The sequence below is a fragment of the Necator americanus genome, chromosome I (genome assembly GCF_031761385.1).
Source record: "Necator americanus strain Aroian chromosome I, whole genome shotgun sequence".
NCBI classification, from domain to species: Eukaryota; Metazoa; Nematoda; class Chromadorea; order Rhabditida; family Ancylostomatidae; genus Necator; species Necator americanus.
The window spans coordinates 32,605,214-32,623,094 of NC_087371.1; the positions used below are offsets into that span (position 1 = coordinate 32,605,214).

General features: G+C 39.5%; 1 protein-coding gene across 1 annotated transcript; it reads right to left on the reverse strand.

Moving 5' to 3' along the window:
• Window positions 1–3,975: 3,975 nt before the first annotated feature.
• On the reverse strand, window positions 3,976–12,231 carry RB195_007542 (uncharacterized protein; the record flags this gene model as incomplete). The annotated part of the gene is made up of 17 exons (XM_064181229.1): window positions 3,976–4,347; window positions 4,409–4,493; window positions 5,661–5,727; window positions 5,815–5,928; window positions 5,987–6,074; window positions 6,922–6,992; window positions 7,065–7,151; window positions 7,228–7,312; window positions 7,415–7,553; window positions 7,614–7,686; window positions 7,925–8,039; window positions 9,060–9,182; window positions 9,374–9,481; window positions 9,626–9,804; window positions 10,067–10,152; window positions 10,325–10,461; window positions 12,058–12,231. The coding sequence occupies 17 exons, from the start codon at window positions 12,229–12,231 to the stop codon at window positions 3,976–3,978; spliced, it is 2,103 nt and encodes a 700-aa protein (XP_064038036.1).
• Window positions 12,232–17,881: the final 5,650 nt, after the last annotated feature.

Consider the following 17,881-nt stretch of genomic DNA (forward strand, 5'->3'; position numbering starts at 1 on the left):
TTTACTCGAATTCTTTTGTCGGGCTTTGCTCGGATCTTGCTGTTCGATAAAATACTAAGGGCTTTGTCTATAAAAGAGGGGCGGGGCCAGCTTTACTTTGGGGTAAAGTGTCGTTGGGGGTGGGGGTGGGGGACACTCAGTGGCGCCCTCTTTCCCGAAGCTCTAACTTACTTTTTTCCCTTAGTAACTTAAGTTTACATGTCATAGATACTTTAAGACTAATGCTTAGGCCATAGGGCCCCGATTGATTTGATTATTTACTTCGATAAATAAGGGCGCCACTGAGTGCCCCCCTCCCCTCCAACCATCTAGTATCACGAGCAAACCTTGACACGCGGACAGCTGCGTAAGCGGCTGCGCGCTCGAAGCGACGCGGTGGAACGTAGCGGCTGCGGTCGTATAAGGAACCTACCTACCGCCACCCATCTCTGCAGTTGGTCGTGCCTCGATTCCAACCGCTGCGCTCCACCGCACCGCTTCGAGCGCAGCCGCCTACGCAATTGTCCGTGCTTCATGTCGTTTTTACTCGACTATGTCACCGCTCATACCTCCATTAGAAGAATTATTAGTTATTGAGGGTAGGTTACTGAGAAAGTCCTGAGAAGAACTCTGTGCCAATGTTATATTTCTGTAACTTTTTGAGATGTTCACTGTTTCTGTTCGCTGTTGTTTTCCCAAAAGAGGCACTGGTTAGCTAAAAAAAAAACAAATTTGAGTAGTCAAAAATTATCCTTCCGGTAATGTTTATAGTATAATTTACCACAAGAATACTGCGGAAATAAAACCGATCGATCAAATCCAAACTGTAATTAGTTAAGAGATTTTTTTTTTGAAATTTTTGTATTCCATTTTGGAAGAGTAGAGGGAGAAGGGCAGGGTTGGTAATCATTTTATTGGTGTTTTGTTAAGAAATTCAACATGACTTTATTAATGGATTTTTGTTGTTCTAACGAGGTTTTGGTGAAACATGGCGTGACATTTCGACAACCTCGTCTTTATCGAAGGCCAGTCTCATCGATTGACGGGACTGGTGACCTCCGCATTCGTACAGATTGTCGTCGAAAGCGAAAATTCAAGTCATTCATATGTTATTTTCTCGGCTACTGTATCTAATTTTATTGTAACTCATTGTTTAATTTTTGATATAAAACTACATCGTTTCTTGCACATTCATACATACCAAACACAAAATTTTTAAAGTATAGAGAATTAATTTGTATTTAACATCACCGTAAGCCTCGTATACTACCGTAGTCTCGTATAAAGAAAATATTTGTATTTAACACCACCGTAAGCCTCGTATATTTAAGGCAGCATACCACGAATCTGGGGTGGTACGGATTTCAGGTAGAGTATCCGTATACTGGGTCATTGATTATTGAGAGAAGGGTGATTCTGTCCATTTCTTCCTAATTGCCATAGAAAACGGCCCGGAATATACGGCTTCGGGCGCTCCGGCGCGCTATTTTCTACAAGGAGTTCGACTGGAGCGCGCCACCCTTGTGCACGCGCAGCATCTTCCTGGCCGTTTTTTTAAACGGCAATTAGGAAGAAATGGACGGAATAGAGTAAATATATAGAGTTCGGGGTGCAGATTACGAGCACGTGCGTGACCGCACTCAATTCTCCCCTAATCGTGCAGAAAAACGGGGTGCGAAAGGACTTTCCTACGAGATACGCGAGAATCCCCATCTTTTCATGGAATGATCCCGACATCGTCAATTTCGTGGCATCCTGGCTCTAAACCAATTTCATGGCATGCTGCCTCTGAACCAGCCGCTTGGTTTCGCTTGATTAGAATGGACTCGCTTTAGTAATGAAAAAGAAAATGAGTTCTGCTTATTTGTCTCTTTCGCTACGTTAATTTTTGACTTCTTTTACATTAAAACAAATCTTGCATGTAATTGAATCGTGGCAAAAAGTCATTCCAATCATTTAAAGGCAGCATATCAGCAAATTGACGACGTTGAAGCACCTTCATGAATGGGTGGAATTAGGCAGAGGGGTAAGAGCCTGATCACGCCTGATCCCTCCAATAATCCAGAAAAAGAGGTGAGGAACAGCCTTTTGTGGTCCAGCTCCCCTTACGAGGCAACTTATTACGCGATAGAACGCAGGCAGCCGCGCAACGTCCGTAATTCAACTAAAATCGCTCAGATGAACAGCAGGTGCTGGCTCACCCACACAATCGCATCATTTCTTCCGCAGACTGGTTTTTGTATAGTGAAATGTAGTTGTATTCGCTCTACTATTGGAAAAAAATAAGCTTTCTTTTTCAGCTGTCTTAGAACATTTATAACATCTTCTAAAAGAATTATTTATTGCTTTTGTTAGAAAATTTTAAGAACGATTTAGTTGTCCGAAAACTCAATGAGTTCATAGTTTGAATGGTGTAGGAATGTGAGAAAAAAAATTAATGAAGTACAATACAATTAATGAAGTTGAGTGAAGCACCGATGTGGTATCTACATATAGGAGCAAGTTATGGCTTGTGAGGTGGTCGCAGTGGAATCATTTCCTCTCCACTCCATTGACATACAGTCATACTCCTTCTCTTAATTTTATTTTTTTACCTTCACAAATATGTTCCCTTCTGGATTATTCGGGAAATGTCCTTTCTATTGTTCTGGGCATTTTAGTAGTCTTGGGGAATAAAACTATTTGCGCCTATGTATAAAGAATAGTGTGTCTAGAGTTAGCCATTCCCCTTGGGATGCGCTGACGCGTTCAGTTCAGAATCGTCTTGAATGTATCACCCCACGAATCTGACGTGATACGGATTTCCGATGGTCAAAGACTATACGGGATCGTAGATTGCAGAGACGGGTGAGATTCCGCTCATTTCCTATTAATCGCCGTAAAAAAACGGCCCGGAAGATGCGGCTTTGACCGTTCCGGGGAGCTATTTTCAACAAGGAGTTCGATTGGAGCGCGCCAGCCCTGTGCGGCGCCATATCTTCCGGGCCGTTTTTACGGCAATTAGGAAGAAGTGGACGGAATCACCCTCCTCCCCATAATCTATGACCCCATATAGGCATTGCCCACCTGAAACACCCGTACCACTTTAGACTCGTGGAGTGATGCCTTTAAATTACGCGGTGCTCGTCTAGCTATACTATAATGCAGCCGGGGACTACTTGATGTATAAGGTCAATGTATTAGGTGTATTAGGTCCCAAACAAGACTGGTACCAATTATTCGACCCCGGGCAAAAAAGACTTGGTTTGCACTAGAGGGGATTCGGTGTAACCGTGGAGTTGCAGCCGAACCTCGCACCAACTGCGCTACATCCGCTCTTTTCTCGTAGCAAAAACATTATTGTTTTTGTGCCAACCGATATTGCTGCGGTTGACATGATGGAGTAGCTTAGTCTAATTAAGAGAGCACTATTGTAATTCAAACTTCTAACAGAAGATCGTTTTCACCATCTGCTGTATTTTTTTTACTTATTATTTATTATTTTCACTTATTTATTCTTCATAACAGAAATGTTTATTTTTGTTGAGGGCTTTTTCCTTTGTCCTTCTTATTCATTTAATATTTCAATGATCACAATAATGTTAACAAATTTATTAGTGTGTGACAACGGCAAAATGTAACAAGACGTAAAGTATGTACGTACGTAACATGTTCGATAATTGTATGGATGCTTATTGTATTGAATGACGTACAAAATACCTGAATACGAAGCAAATACAGTAATCAAAGGGGGAATAAATGCGTGAAACTTGAGCAAACGACACACAGGACATGACATGAAGGCATGGATAAGCAACTAGAACACTACAAAGAACGCGAGAACTACTAGAAAAAACGAAGGCACATAACTGCTACCCGTTGATAAATGAATGAGGCGTGAGGAATCTACATCGTACAACATGTATGCGACAACAACGGTGAAGAATCGACAATAAAACATCCGGACAATTGGAATAATTGCAAAAATGATTCAGTCACAGTACGTGCTACGTACCGTTAGTGTTTTTTCCTTTCCGCCTCATCTTGCGTGTCCAACTCAGAGATACAAAATTTGCATGTGTACGCACATTGTGCTCTCATAAAAGACTCCTGTTCCGAACATACCGCAGGATTATGTTGTAGCCAAAATGCGCACGAATAACGCATGTCACGACATTTCGGATCTCGAAACGTTGATGGACGAGTATGTGTGAAGAACACAATCTCTGTGGTACGTCGTGGCATCGTTGTTAGCGTCGGTTGATCAGTTGATGTCATCGTGAACTCATCCGATGACGGTGTCATTGTCGTCACATCGCCATTGATTTTTATCGGATCACCGGTGACTGTGTCCGTTCTGTCGGCTACGGTGCTTTCCGCATGTGGTGTCTTAAAAGATGATCTCTTTCTAGCTCTATTTTTCTCTTTTTCTTGAGAACTTGACACTTACCGTAGTTGTATATTTGTCAAAATGCATGCTTCTCCATTTTGTTGTCTGTCGCTCGCGCGGTCGATAGGTCAGCCATGGTCGAGCCCTGAAGTCCATATTAAAGGCATCACCCCACGAATCTGGAGTTGTACGGATTTCCGGTGGAGTATTTGTATACGGGGTCGTAGATTATGGAGAGAAGGGTGATTCCGTCCACTTCTTCTTAATTACCGTAGAAAATGGCCCGGAAGATACGGCTTCGAGCGTTTCGGGGCGCTATTTTTTAAAAAGAGTTCGATTGGAGCGCGCCAGCCCTGTGCGGCGCCTCATGTTTCGGGCCATTTTTTACGGCAATTAGGAAGAAATGGACAGAATCACCCCCTCCCCTCTCCATAATCTACTATCCCATGTACAAATACTCCACCTGAAATCTGCACCACCTCAGATTCGTGGGGTGATGCCTTTAAGTGTGCTGCAGTTGCGTAAGCGGCTACGATCGAGGTGGGATTCTCACTCATCTATCCGTTCCGATCACAACGAGTGAGGGTCCCATCTCTATCGCAACCGCTAGCTCCAGCGACGCATTTTGAAAAAACGAAGACTACGCTACAACTTTATTTCTCCCATTTTAGATTGCAAAAAAAAAAATCGTTAAATTGCTAATGCCGATGTGCTTTGTTTTGCTACTGGTAGAATTTTTTAAAGGTATAAATGATGGCGCTGAATTCAACATAAGAGAAATTTGGAATTTTAAAATTTCAATTTCAATTTTGAGATCAAGAATTTTCAAGGCATCTTCCCAAATTAATAAAAAAAAACTCGTCAGGATTTCCTTGCGATTTTCTTCATAGATGAATAGCGGGCGGGAAACGGGAAGTTTTAGGGAAAAACAATGTATAATAGGGGAAATTTTATGCTATGCACCTTTAAGAAACGTGCCGCAAATTGATGATAGCTCCGCCTACGTACATAACTAACTGAAGAAAAAACACGCTTTTTTTGGATCAGACCCGATTTAGGAAGTTTCTAAGGAAAGTTCTTTTTAAAAACATAGATAAATGTTCCGTAATGAAATGGTATCACCAGTCAAGCTTTTGGGCCAACATCTGCAGCGAGACACGGACACACTCCACTTCTCTGTGTCCAGACGTTGGCTCTTTTAACGAAGCGCATGCTCTAATTACAGTTTGAGGTATCCCTTTCAATCTTGAGGCCACCGTTTGGCCTAATAGATAATTTTCGTGCCAGGGCCATTATTTTTACGATCGCTCACCTCGTGGGTACGAAAATCTCTGGGGCTCCGGTTGTTTCTGACCCACTTCCTGTTATGGTAGTCGTTTCTGGAACTACACATATCTCAGTTTGCTTGTTTTCTACACTTCGTATCCATTAAATTGGGGTCACAGAAAAATAGAAACTGAGGGTACGCTGTGTTGTGGTAGGCGTCGATGGAGTGACGGTTGCCAGTGATGTGGACGTTTTTTCGCTGCTCGCCAATGTCGATTTCATTCCATTCGCTAGGCCCAATAAATGCATTCGATCTAAGAAGTACGGATCTCATGTTTGTCACGTGGGCATTTATCGATTGATCAAACTTACATAGCTGTTTTCTACGGAGTTGTGGAGCAATGCGCGATAGCGGATCACGACGGATTTTATTGTGTTCGAGCACCGCTTCAATCACTTCCTGGACAGTGACGTCACATTAATGAAATTACGCCAAGTATAAACGCACAACAAATTTGAATATTTTACCGTCTCCGGCAAGTCTGCATTAAATTTGCAGGTTTTTGTAGGGAACCTTTCATATTATTTGCTATAATTAGAGTAAGTATTCTTAGGATGGCATCAATCGAGAATTTGAAAATATGCCGACAATCTGGTAAGCGGTGCGCCTTCATGAATAAACGCACAACAAATTTGAATTATTGCGTTCGGAAGGCTTAATTTGGGGGAACCTTTCTATTATTTGCTATAATTAGAGTAGTATTCTTGGATGGCATCAATCGAGAATTTGAAGGCATATGCCGACGAATCGGTAAGCGGTGCGCCTTGATGAAATTTGAAGAACCCGATTGGATTTTTGTCGGAGTATATCTATATCGGGTCGTAGATTATGAATAGGGATGCTTTCGCTCATCTCTCCCTGCATCACTGTAAACAAACGGTTCCGGAACATTGTTCCTTACGACATCCTCTATTGCAACGCGCCATCCTTGCGCCCCGCCTCCGCTTGCGATTTGTCGAAAATTTTTCGGACCCCCCAATAAACAATTCATTTCATTCGATGAATCGCAAGCGGGAGCGAGGCGCAAGGGTGGCGCATTGCAGTGGAGGACGTCGTAAGGAACCGCATTCCGAAGCCATTTATTTACAGTGATGCAGGGAGAGATGAGCGGAACCACCACTGTATTCATAACCTACGACCCAATATAGGTATTCTCCAACGAAACTCCATGCTACGCCAGATTCGTGGAGTGATGCCTTTAATCTGAAAATAGCCTGATCTCTGTATAAGACACGACTTTTCCAACCTTCACTCCTTCAAATGTTTCAACTGCAGTCGGAATCAACTCCTTCTTATGTAGGATGAATCCGTTCGACACTGGAATTTTGCTCTTGATATGAAAAAGAGGATCAGTATTGACGCGAAATCCAAAAAAAAAGTCATCCCTACGTTCGTATTCAGGCCTTAATTCCACCAGATACACGTATTTGATGCCGTTCGCCTTTGCCCAGTCGTCCGAACCACCAGAAGCAGGCGCTATTATATAGATCAATTCGTTGATTTTCATACATAGAACAACTGGCAAAAAAAAAAAAAACTTCGGACAACTAACACAACGTATCCGCTCCAGTCCCCATACGATACTCGGTCCCGTATTGACGATGCAGTCGATTGATCGCTCGGCGTGCGGTGCGACGCTAAAATGAAAGCTCCGCCAGGGCTCCTTCTGGTCTCTTTTTTTTTTGCTTCTCTGCGCTCTAAGCGGAGCTCCCAATCAGTTCAAATATAGGTGAACAAACCAGTTCGCTAATATCCTCTGGATAGTTCTGCTGTGCATGGCTATAGGGATAAATCCAGAGTTGGGCGTAAGAGTGCAAGGTAATGAACCCGTCCACCTTCCCACGCAACTCCTCCGAGTCCAAAAAGTCGCGTACAGCACTAAAACTCGTCCGTTTACTGGTGATTGGTCTATTAATGTGTTCGATGTGGTCTGATTACCGTGATTCTGGCTCACTGAAGACGTGATCGCCATGATAAATATTAGAACATGGTTCGTAGGAGGAGCCGGACTCTGGAAATGAAGAAATCGTTTGTGTGAGATGAGTGGGTGCAGAGACAGACCAATATGCTCCTATGCCGGTACCATTCCGAACATTATTTATGTGTTGGCCTTTGATTTCGCGGAAAACAACGACATATCATTTTCAAAAACAATTTTCTCTGAACAAACAGGTCCTGCACCGAGACGCAAACATTCCTGTCTCTCTCTGCAAGCCTCCCTACAACAATCAACAGAGAAGAGAACGAACCAGCCCAATGGAATTTGAAATTCCTATTCAGATCGACACCTTGGCAGCATTTTTCACCTCCCCACAATGAACGATGACATTTTTCGGGTGAACGATTTTTGCGCCACAGTCGAACCTGGCAAGAAAGCATATTAGAATGTAATTGTTCTCTGAATAAACATATTGCAAACACTTCAAATTTTACATAGATATAAAGTTCACATAACAAATTCATAAAAGTGTTGACATTAGGTGTGAAAAAATTCACGATAATGACCAGCTACTCAATTTTAAAACCTTGCGTTTAGTGGATCAGGCGTTTAAAAACGTGTAGCGGACTCTTTTAATTCAAACTAACGTCCTTCAATTCATTTTATGAAAGTGATTCCCTTGACGATGCGGTATGAACCCTTAAGAATATTCCTAATTTGGTTATTTTCTGCTCGCAAACGATGAGAGAATTAATACAATGGTCATGTTCTCCCGGAAGACCGCGGCGCGTCCGCAGAAAATCTTTTGCTTTATCTGTTCTCCATTCTCCGTTTCTTCCGCCCAGATTGGAATCCGATGAGTACTCTTAACCCCTTTAACGCTCCATTACGTATATATACGTCACAGAGTGCACTTTTTGTGCAGGCGCACGCCACTTAAGACTAAGCCACTTAAAGGCATCACCCCACGAATCTGAGGTTATACGGATTTCAGGTGGAGTATTCGTATACGGGATAGTAGATTATGAAGAGGGGATGATCCCGTCTATTTCTTCCTGATCACCGTAAAAAAAACCGCCCGGAAGGTACGGCTTCGGGCGTTCCGGCGCGCTATTTTCTACAATGAATTCGATTGGAGCGCGCCAGCCTTGTGCAGTGCACGCGCCGCATCTTCAAAGCCGTTTTCTACGGCAATTAGGGAGAAATGGCCGGGATTACCCTTCTCCCCATAATCTATAGACATAACCTACCTGAAACCCGCACTAATCCCCAGATTCCTGGGGTGATGCCTTCAATAGGTTAATTACTTTAAGTTCATTAATTCTTCCCGAACTGAGGTCCCACAACTAGAGTTTGACTATGGTTATGTTACGGTTGTACCACAATTCAAAATTCAGCGATATCGCTCCTTCTGGCGCAAAAATCTGCCTATCAGTAGTACTTACGCTGGGATTCGGTGAAGATCTTGTGTATTCATACCCATCCGGGTTCAGGCAAGGCATCACGTAGAAGTTGAGGCTATTCACATAATGGGTTATAGTATCATCCTTACCATACCCGGAGACAAGCTGAAAAAGAAGATAACACGAATGAGAATGAACGCCTCCTCAGTGGAAGCAACCAGAAAGAAGAAATTTCGGAGAACGAAATTTGAAGCGATACTTCAGGAGTTTCTAAATCTCTTCTCTGAACCTATACTTTCCGCTACAAATCTAGACGACGTGTTGGGTCCTGGGAAGAATTCAAAGCATCTACATACCTGGTTTATAAAAAAGAGTGCAGTATGACTGCTTGCCCATTCCCTAGCGTGAATATTCCCATCTACCCATATTGCTCGTTTATTTGTGGCAGATATCGGGTAACCAATCTGTGCGGGACAAATTTTAGAAAAATAGAACATATAAGGTTTAGTTTAGCTACACCTATTGCTTTTTTGAGCGCATTTCACGTGAAAAAGATCTTTTTTTTTTGCCTGCGTATTTTCTACGTATTCATTCGTTCGGGGACCAACCTTCATTCCTTCAATCGGTTTCCCTTCGTGTGTGACACCAAGACGAACAATTTTTGTAATATTTGGATAGTAGAATTCAATGGTACGCATATATTTCATCATATCTGCGTAGGATGCATAGTCTCCAAACGAATATTTCGCCTTCTTTAATTTCCCAACACGTGATAGATCACCATCAGCTGGAATGAAACGATGGGTCCGAGGCGAGGAGAACTGGTTTTCACACTAATTAGTTGTATTTGAGCGAGCCTACACTGTATCACTTTCATTTTTTCTTTTCTTTCTTTTTTCTTTTTCCTTCTATTTTTTCTATTTCTTCTATCTTTTTTTTCACGTGCAAAGAAACGGAAAAGCGAGAAGAAGTGACTTCAGCACTCGTGTATTTGTATGACGAGAACTGGTACCCAATTTAAAACCTCTACTACGTACATATCTACTCACGTTCGCTATCCAGTATTGGATCGTCATGAGCACGTCGTCCATAACCTGTTCGTTTTCTGTTAGTCCGCTCGTTTCGAATGATCAGCCTAAAAAATATACAGAAAATAAAAAAATAAAAATAGAAGAGAATGAAAAAAGAAATAAAAGAAAATAGAAAAGTGTAATTGTACAGAATATCATTGGAAATCTCCAGGCGTTTTCCAGAAATTCTCTTTTCCATTCTGTGCCACTATTTTCTGTCCATCAATCCTCACTCACTTTTCCACGTCCGGCACACGAATATCGTAGGTGATATTAGCTCGTCGGAATCGACGTTCCATGTCCAAAGCGTTCTTCGATGAGATCATAATGTCAGCAAAATCGCCGAAATGATTCGGCTCCTTCCAGAAATCGACCTGAAATCGATCGATGAAACTGCTGAAAGTCTGATAAGTACTGGGTAATTTGAAACTGAACGTGTAAGATTAATGCTCAAAATTTTTCTAACAACCATTCGTCGTTGCGAAGTAAATTTTCATTTAATATTTAATTTATTTTGAATACTTTTTCACTTAGATATAGATGTCATTGAAATCATTGAAATTAATAAAATATCAGCAATGAATTTGAGATCACATCTCGAACAGCGCTTTTTTCTCCCGGACTTTTCCTACGTTTCCAAATAGTAGTCAAATGCTTACCTTGTGCTATCTAAACTCTTGAAATTCTTATCAATAAGAAAAACCTTTCACTTCTATCACTACATAGGGATTATTTTATCTATTTGACTTATTATATAAGTTTTTAGTTTTCTAATTATTGATTAGAAACTTATTCTTGACCAGAACGGAAGAATTCATCAATAGTTCTTGTCAATAGATGTATAGACGATTAGATAACGCTTACAGGAAGATTAAACGGATGAAGAATTATTACATTTCTAGGAAATTTTCCACATATTTGTTTTCCACAAGAAAAATTAATAGAAACCTCGTTTCTCATTCTTTTACGCCTGGAAACAACATTGATTTCCATCTCACTGCGTTTAAATCAAATCAATTTGATTCGAATCGTTTTTTGTGTTCATTCTTTGCATTCGCTGAAGTTTACAGTGACTTAGGTGCGCTAGGTCCCCTTAATTCTCTTTTTTCATCTTCTATTCGTCATAAGCATTCTCTACTCGAGATCTTCTTTCAAATTAAAACATTCTAAATAATTTTCAATCACTTTTAATGTTATCAACATTATCAGGAGATAATTCTATACACCAAGAAACTTTAGTAATTAAACGATGGCTGCGCTATTTTTTCTCGATTATCAAACGATGAAACTGATGACAAAGTGATCCTTCAATTCTGATTTCAAATAATTTTTTTTAGATTTCAAATGAATTTCCAATTTACTGAAGATAGCATACCACGAAATTGAGAGTATTGGAGTCACTTCACGAATAGATAGGGTTGGGGGCATAGGTCGCGAATACCAACGCGATCACGCTCTATTCCGCGTAATTAGCATGGAAAACGCGGGGAAATGGCTTTTTCGCATCTAATCCCCTACGAGGCACCTAGCAACACATCGCGTATGCGAGAGCAGGCATACGCGCCGCGTCTACGAACGAGCGAAGAACCAATTGGACGCTGACGCTGCCTGTCCCGCTCGCTGATAGACACAGAGATAGACGGTTGCTCTCGCGTACGTGGCTCGTCGTTAGGCGCCTTGTAGGAAGATTGGTCGCGGGAAAGCGGTCGTTTTTATAGATAACTAGATGGAATTGAGCATGGTCGCGCAATTTCGTGATACACTGTCTTTAACCTAACTACTTTTAGGTTTAGTCCCCTACGAGGCACCTAACAACACGTCGCGTGTGCGAGAGCAGGCATACGTATCATTGCCATGACGGCTGCCTTCCTATCCCATAAATAATCGCTCTTTCCAGTATCCTAACAAACCGTAGCCATAAGAGCACCTGCAGAAGAAACCAATCTACAGTTCCTCAAAATCTCGCTCACCTGATATTTATGATCCATCATCTGTAGCTTACGCAGTTCTCTCATTCCTCGGGAATCGTTCGGTTGTACATGATACAGTAGGAATTTTTCTGCCACAGTTAAACGAACAGAAATTGTGACGAATAGTAGGACGAGTGGTCCGGGAAAGAATAGTGGTATTCGTTTGAGAGACATCGCTAGGAATGGAATGACATGTGAAGGCGCTGAAATGTACATTATGAACGTCTAATGCGTGCGATCTGAAACGGACAACTAGCACAAAAAGGGTGTTGTAATCAAGATAGCGCTAATTAATGGCCATTAGAGATTGCAAAAGGTGAGTAGAAAAAAAGATGGGCGGTTCACTTGCTGCTAACTTAGATGAAAAATGGCGGATGTTCGAATATGATGAATGAATGAGAAGAAACATGTTTTGGGAAGCTTTAAAAGGACGTATCAAGATTAAAATGAAATCAATATATCGATTAGAGAGTTGGTACAAAGTGATGTGATGAGAGTAAGAAAATAGGAAGAGAGAAAATGATAAACGAAACAATAGAGAGAAACTGGTGATAGAAAATAAATGTAACAAAAACAAGGGGGAACATAATTCCAATCAAATAAATTCAGTCACATAATCGAAGAATGACGTGATTTTCATTTGACCTTTGAATTTTTATTGAAAAAAAATGGACAACAGGTTTGAAAATCCGTTTGTGACAAAGTATAAGTAGCTATTAAATACGAACAGAGATGCAGACGAAATAAGCGGATAATTTTATGGAATTATGGATATGTTCTGAACCGTGGAATGGTCATAGAGGTAGTTTGCTGCACACCTGTACCTGTATTGTTCACCGGTTCCCCAGTATTGAATTCAAGGAGCATGAAGATTTCTAACATTCCAGTTTAAAAATGACAAAAATTACAGGTTAGAGCAGTTCGAACACAACAGTTTTCCAAATAAGTTTAGGAATGCTGTTTGACGTCGTTCTCCTTGCAGATTCTCCTATTTATTATTAAAAATACACCGCGAAACGGAAGATTGCACTTCGAAATGCAATTGCTGCGCTTTTTCAACTGCAACTTTTCACGAAATGATAAGTTGAGAATTCATTCTTGTCCTCGCCAATTCCTATGTATAATTGCGATCGCAAATGGTGTGGGAAAAATCACAAACAACCAATTAAACAAACAATTTCGTGCAGCAAAAGTAGGTAATGGAAAGCACACATCGAAAAAATTACTCTCAGTTGTACTATGAAGAACCACGGGACTTCACAGCCGATTGATTTGATTTGAAGTGAAAAATTCTACAAGGTGGGAAGGAGCACTAGGAAAATGTAGTTGAAATGGAAAATCCAACCAACTAGGAATAACTTAGTTCGAGCAGATTCCAGTAAATAAGCAGTAAGCAGTAAATAAATACAAATTACGATTGTTTGTTGCTCTAAAATTTAAAGTGTAAAGTAAAGTTTTTGCAATTTTTCACAGTAAACACACCTATAAAGAGATATAGAGATCAAATTATGGGTGCATTTTTATTTGGTTACGTGAAAAAAAGGGAAATCAGGCGATTTTTGGTTTGAAGTGAAAAATTCTACAAGGTAGGAAGGAGCATTAGGAAAATGTAGCTGAAATGAAAAGTCAAACCAAATTAAAATCACTACGCTCTAGTAGATTCCTTCAAATAATCTGTAAGCAGTAAATAAATACAAATTTTATTTGTAGTAAAATAAAATATTTTTGTAAGACTAATAACGGCTTTTAACGATGTTTCCAAAAGTCTTTTCCAAATCGTTTTTCACTTAAACGAATAAAAAGGCACCCATAATTTGAAATTTTTATAGGTGTGTTCACTGTGATAAATAGCAGAGACATTTTATTCGTTTTATTTCACATTTCAGCTTACAACAAGGAACAATCGTAATTTCAATAATCGTAGTCGTAATTTTCTTTTACTACCGAAAATAATAATGGAAAAAATCCTTGAAAAGTCCTTTGAAATTCAATCGACTGACATCGTAATGATGTAAATTTAAAGAATCGTGGAAAAAGTAAGAAAAATTAGAATCCTCTTGGATAATAAAGGTCCAACAAGAGCTTAAGGTTATTCGATATCACTTAAAAAAGTTCGCAAAAAAGTGAAACTAAAAAATCGCCAGAAGAAGTTTCTAAGGCTATTTGTTGCGAAGAATTTGTAATAAGTATACAAATAAGAAAAGAATGGAAATGTCCAAGTTTTGAAACATTCCCATAAGCGCAAATTAGCCGCGGAAAAATTCCATCAAAGATTCACGCCACGTTCCGTCATTCACGACTCGTCATCTTTAAGTAGCAATTATTCGCTCCATTGAATGTGGACGGAAAATTGCGTAGATCGTGAGAAAATTGTTCCACATCGTTTTTCTTTGATGTTTCTTAATAGAATATCGCAGCAATTTCTGACAAATAGTAAATGAGGGAAATGAAAAATTAAAAAAGATTAAAATTTGCATTTTTATTTATTATTATAATTATTTATTATTATTATTTATTATGTATTTTTATGTTCAAAATGTTCTAGAAATTTCAGACTTTTTCAAGCATGTGCATTATGGAAACATGGGAATGATCACGTTACAGTACCAAGCCGGCAGTACCTCTTGAATTTGTTAAAAAATGAATGAGAAACGGGAAATGCTGCCGATATAAAGAAGGTTACAGTAGTTATTTATTTATTTATTTATTTGTATTGTCTATTATATTTTTATTGATTATAGATCCAGAAAATTGACACTTTTTCTCCGATTTAACGAGAACTGCGGAAAGATTATGCAGAATACTCCTTGGGTCACTCTCAACTTATTACTAATGAATTTACATTTCCAGAACAGCCCAGGAAACTTTTCTGCGAAACTTTCACTAATGATCGCCAGAAATCGAAGTATAAAAGGATATAACTAAGCTAACAGTAACTGTTTAGCTATTTGCAGAGAAAAAAATCTTGAGAAAAACCTCAATACTTTCAAAAGCAAACGAAAAAAATCCTCGAACAACCGATCACAATTTTAGTTAACTAGAGCGTCTAGATGGTCATAAATTAACTAGGATTTTTCATGTAGACAGATTTTGCCTTAGGATCACACCTTTGAATAAATTTCGAGTAAGTGGACGAGTAAGTCCTAAAATTGTCCGTGATTAAGGATTTTCCAGGAATCCTCTCAGATTGGATTTCTGACTAAGGGGATTTAATAAATAAATAAAAACAAATTAATAAATAACTAAATTAATATAATACTAAATTGATAAATATTAAGCAATGAATACAAAGATTTAAATTTTCGAGCAGTTCACCTCGAAATTCCCAGAAATCAAGGAGATTTGGGGAATTTGATGTTGAAGTTCTATTTAAAAAAAAAGTCACGCTGAAATTTTCTAAAAATTTCCGCATTAGCATTTCGTCGCAGGAATTCCTGATTCCAAAGTGATTATGAGTGCGCGTAAAAATGCGAAAATATGAACTTGTAGATAATTATATTATGGAAACCATTATTATTATTATTACTATTATTATTATTATTATTATTATTATTATTATTATTGTATGAATTACGTTATAAAGGAGTTTAGGATGACTCCTATGTCCTATATTTCCTACACTCTTAAGAGAGTCTGTTTCCGAACAATAGAAATGAAAAAGAGAAAAATTAAAAAATAACTCCGCACGAAAATTGGAGAACTGTTCAAATTCGCCTTAAGTGCACTTAAGAAACATTCCAAATAATGGCTCACTTATTACAAAGTGCATCTTTGAAACGTCCATTCGGCCATAATAACCTTAATCATTAACGTCACCACAGCACTAATCGGATCCCCAATGACCAAATGAAAAAGAAGCATAAATGATGCGTGAGGAAGCGCGATTCGGGATGCGATTGTTGGAGAAAAATGGTGAAACGAAGCGTAAGCGACGGAGGCGTGATGAGCGTGATGAGTTTGACCGGCTTCTCACGGCTTCGTCGGTCAGCCAACTGGCCAGCCAGTCAGTGGGAATCTCTGTAACTCAGATATATTGGGGGCATGGGGTTCGTTCCAATCGAACTGACCATCAACAACCCCGCTGGGGAGTTTTTGTTGCCATTGTTTCATGGAATGCAAGTCCCATACGAGGTACACGAGAGCTACGCGCTTTCGAAAGAAAATCCGGTCCACTCGTATTTTGTAAGGGTTTTGAATAGATTTCCTGACGTAATCCAAGGATTTCCGTGCATTTCAAAGCAATGCCGCCGCCGATCGAAAAGAATACGGGAAAAAGTATTAATAGACGTTCAAACCTCGTCAAACTCCTCAAATAAGCACAACCCCACACGAAACGGCTAACGAAACAAGTTCCTACCTATAAATGATAACAGCTCGAACAGAACCGTACAGAAAAAGTTGTAGGAAATCCGTTAACGGAATTCCAGAACGAGGGGAAAAAACTAGAACCACCGGTTGAAAACAACGAGACTTAGGATCGGCGGAAATTCAGCTAATGTTTGCTTTGTTAACGACTTTTAGCGAACATCTGTTCCCGTCTTAAGAAAAAAAAACAATTTCGAAAGAAATTCCTAAGGAATTCCTTTCCATTCCTTGATCTCTAACCAGTTCCTTTAGAAGAGATATATACATGGCACTGTAATTGAGTTCTCTTAATGAAATTAATGAAAAAAATCTTCCTGAACGAGTCAGTCAGGTTCTCATGTAATTAATTATCATCGAAGTCATTAATACACAACTGTATGATATGTAAAGTAGTGTTTTACTGTAAATAGTGACGATTTGCTTGAATCCCTTCACTTTCAATTAAACTTAACGTACTGACCAACTTTCCCATACATACTTAACAAATTTACTCTACCTCATTAAAAAAAAAGTAAAAAAAAGAAGTCATTAATACACAACTGTATGATATGTTAATTTTCTCTACCTCATTCAAAAAAAGTAGGAAAGTAAAAAGAAAAGTATGCGATATCCTCTCAGACAAGTCTGGTACCAATGAATCGACTCCGGAGTTATGAAAAGTTTGGTTGGGACTGGGGCGGATTCGAACCTCCGATCGATCGTGCAGGAAGCGGAACCTCTAACCGACTACGCTACACTTGCCCAAGGAGTTTGCATAATGATATTTATTTTTGATTTTCCGCATGATTCAGAAAAAAAAGCTTGCAAAAATGGTACTAGCCAAGCGGTGGACCACAACTTCATAGCTAATTTTATTTTCGATTGACAATATGAAGGAAGAGCCAACATTATTAACACTCTTTATTAGTTTTTAAATTTCCCTTTCGTTTTACGCCCCCTCATCAGCACGGGCCAGTACAATTTTCTGGAAATCTGACTAATCTTTCTCTGCTTTGAGTTCCATAACCTGAGGACCACCTTGAAGCTCTGCTCTTCAAGCTGCTCTTCGACGACTTTTAATGAAATTCTATGTTTCTTACTTCATTTGCATTACTATCCTCTGTGAACGATCAGCAGAAGTTTCTGGAAGATGGTTAAGGCAGCCGTGAAGCCGTAAAGTGGTGAAGGAGCTGAAGCACAGGAGTACGATGCAGTTCCTCAAATTTCGTGTCTTTTCTGCATCTGATCGATTTATACAGCATTTATATATTCTAACACAAATTAATCTAACAAAAACAAAACGAAAAAAACAAACCTAACAAAAATCTAACAAATTAATCAATTAATCTTTCTGAACAATCAATTAGTCTTTCTGACTTACCAATATCAAGAACAATGATGAAGCAGGTTACCCAGGGACGATAGACCTCTCTGTGTTCGATTATAAACCTTTACAACCAATACAAGAAATAATGCCAAG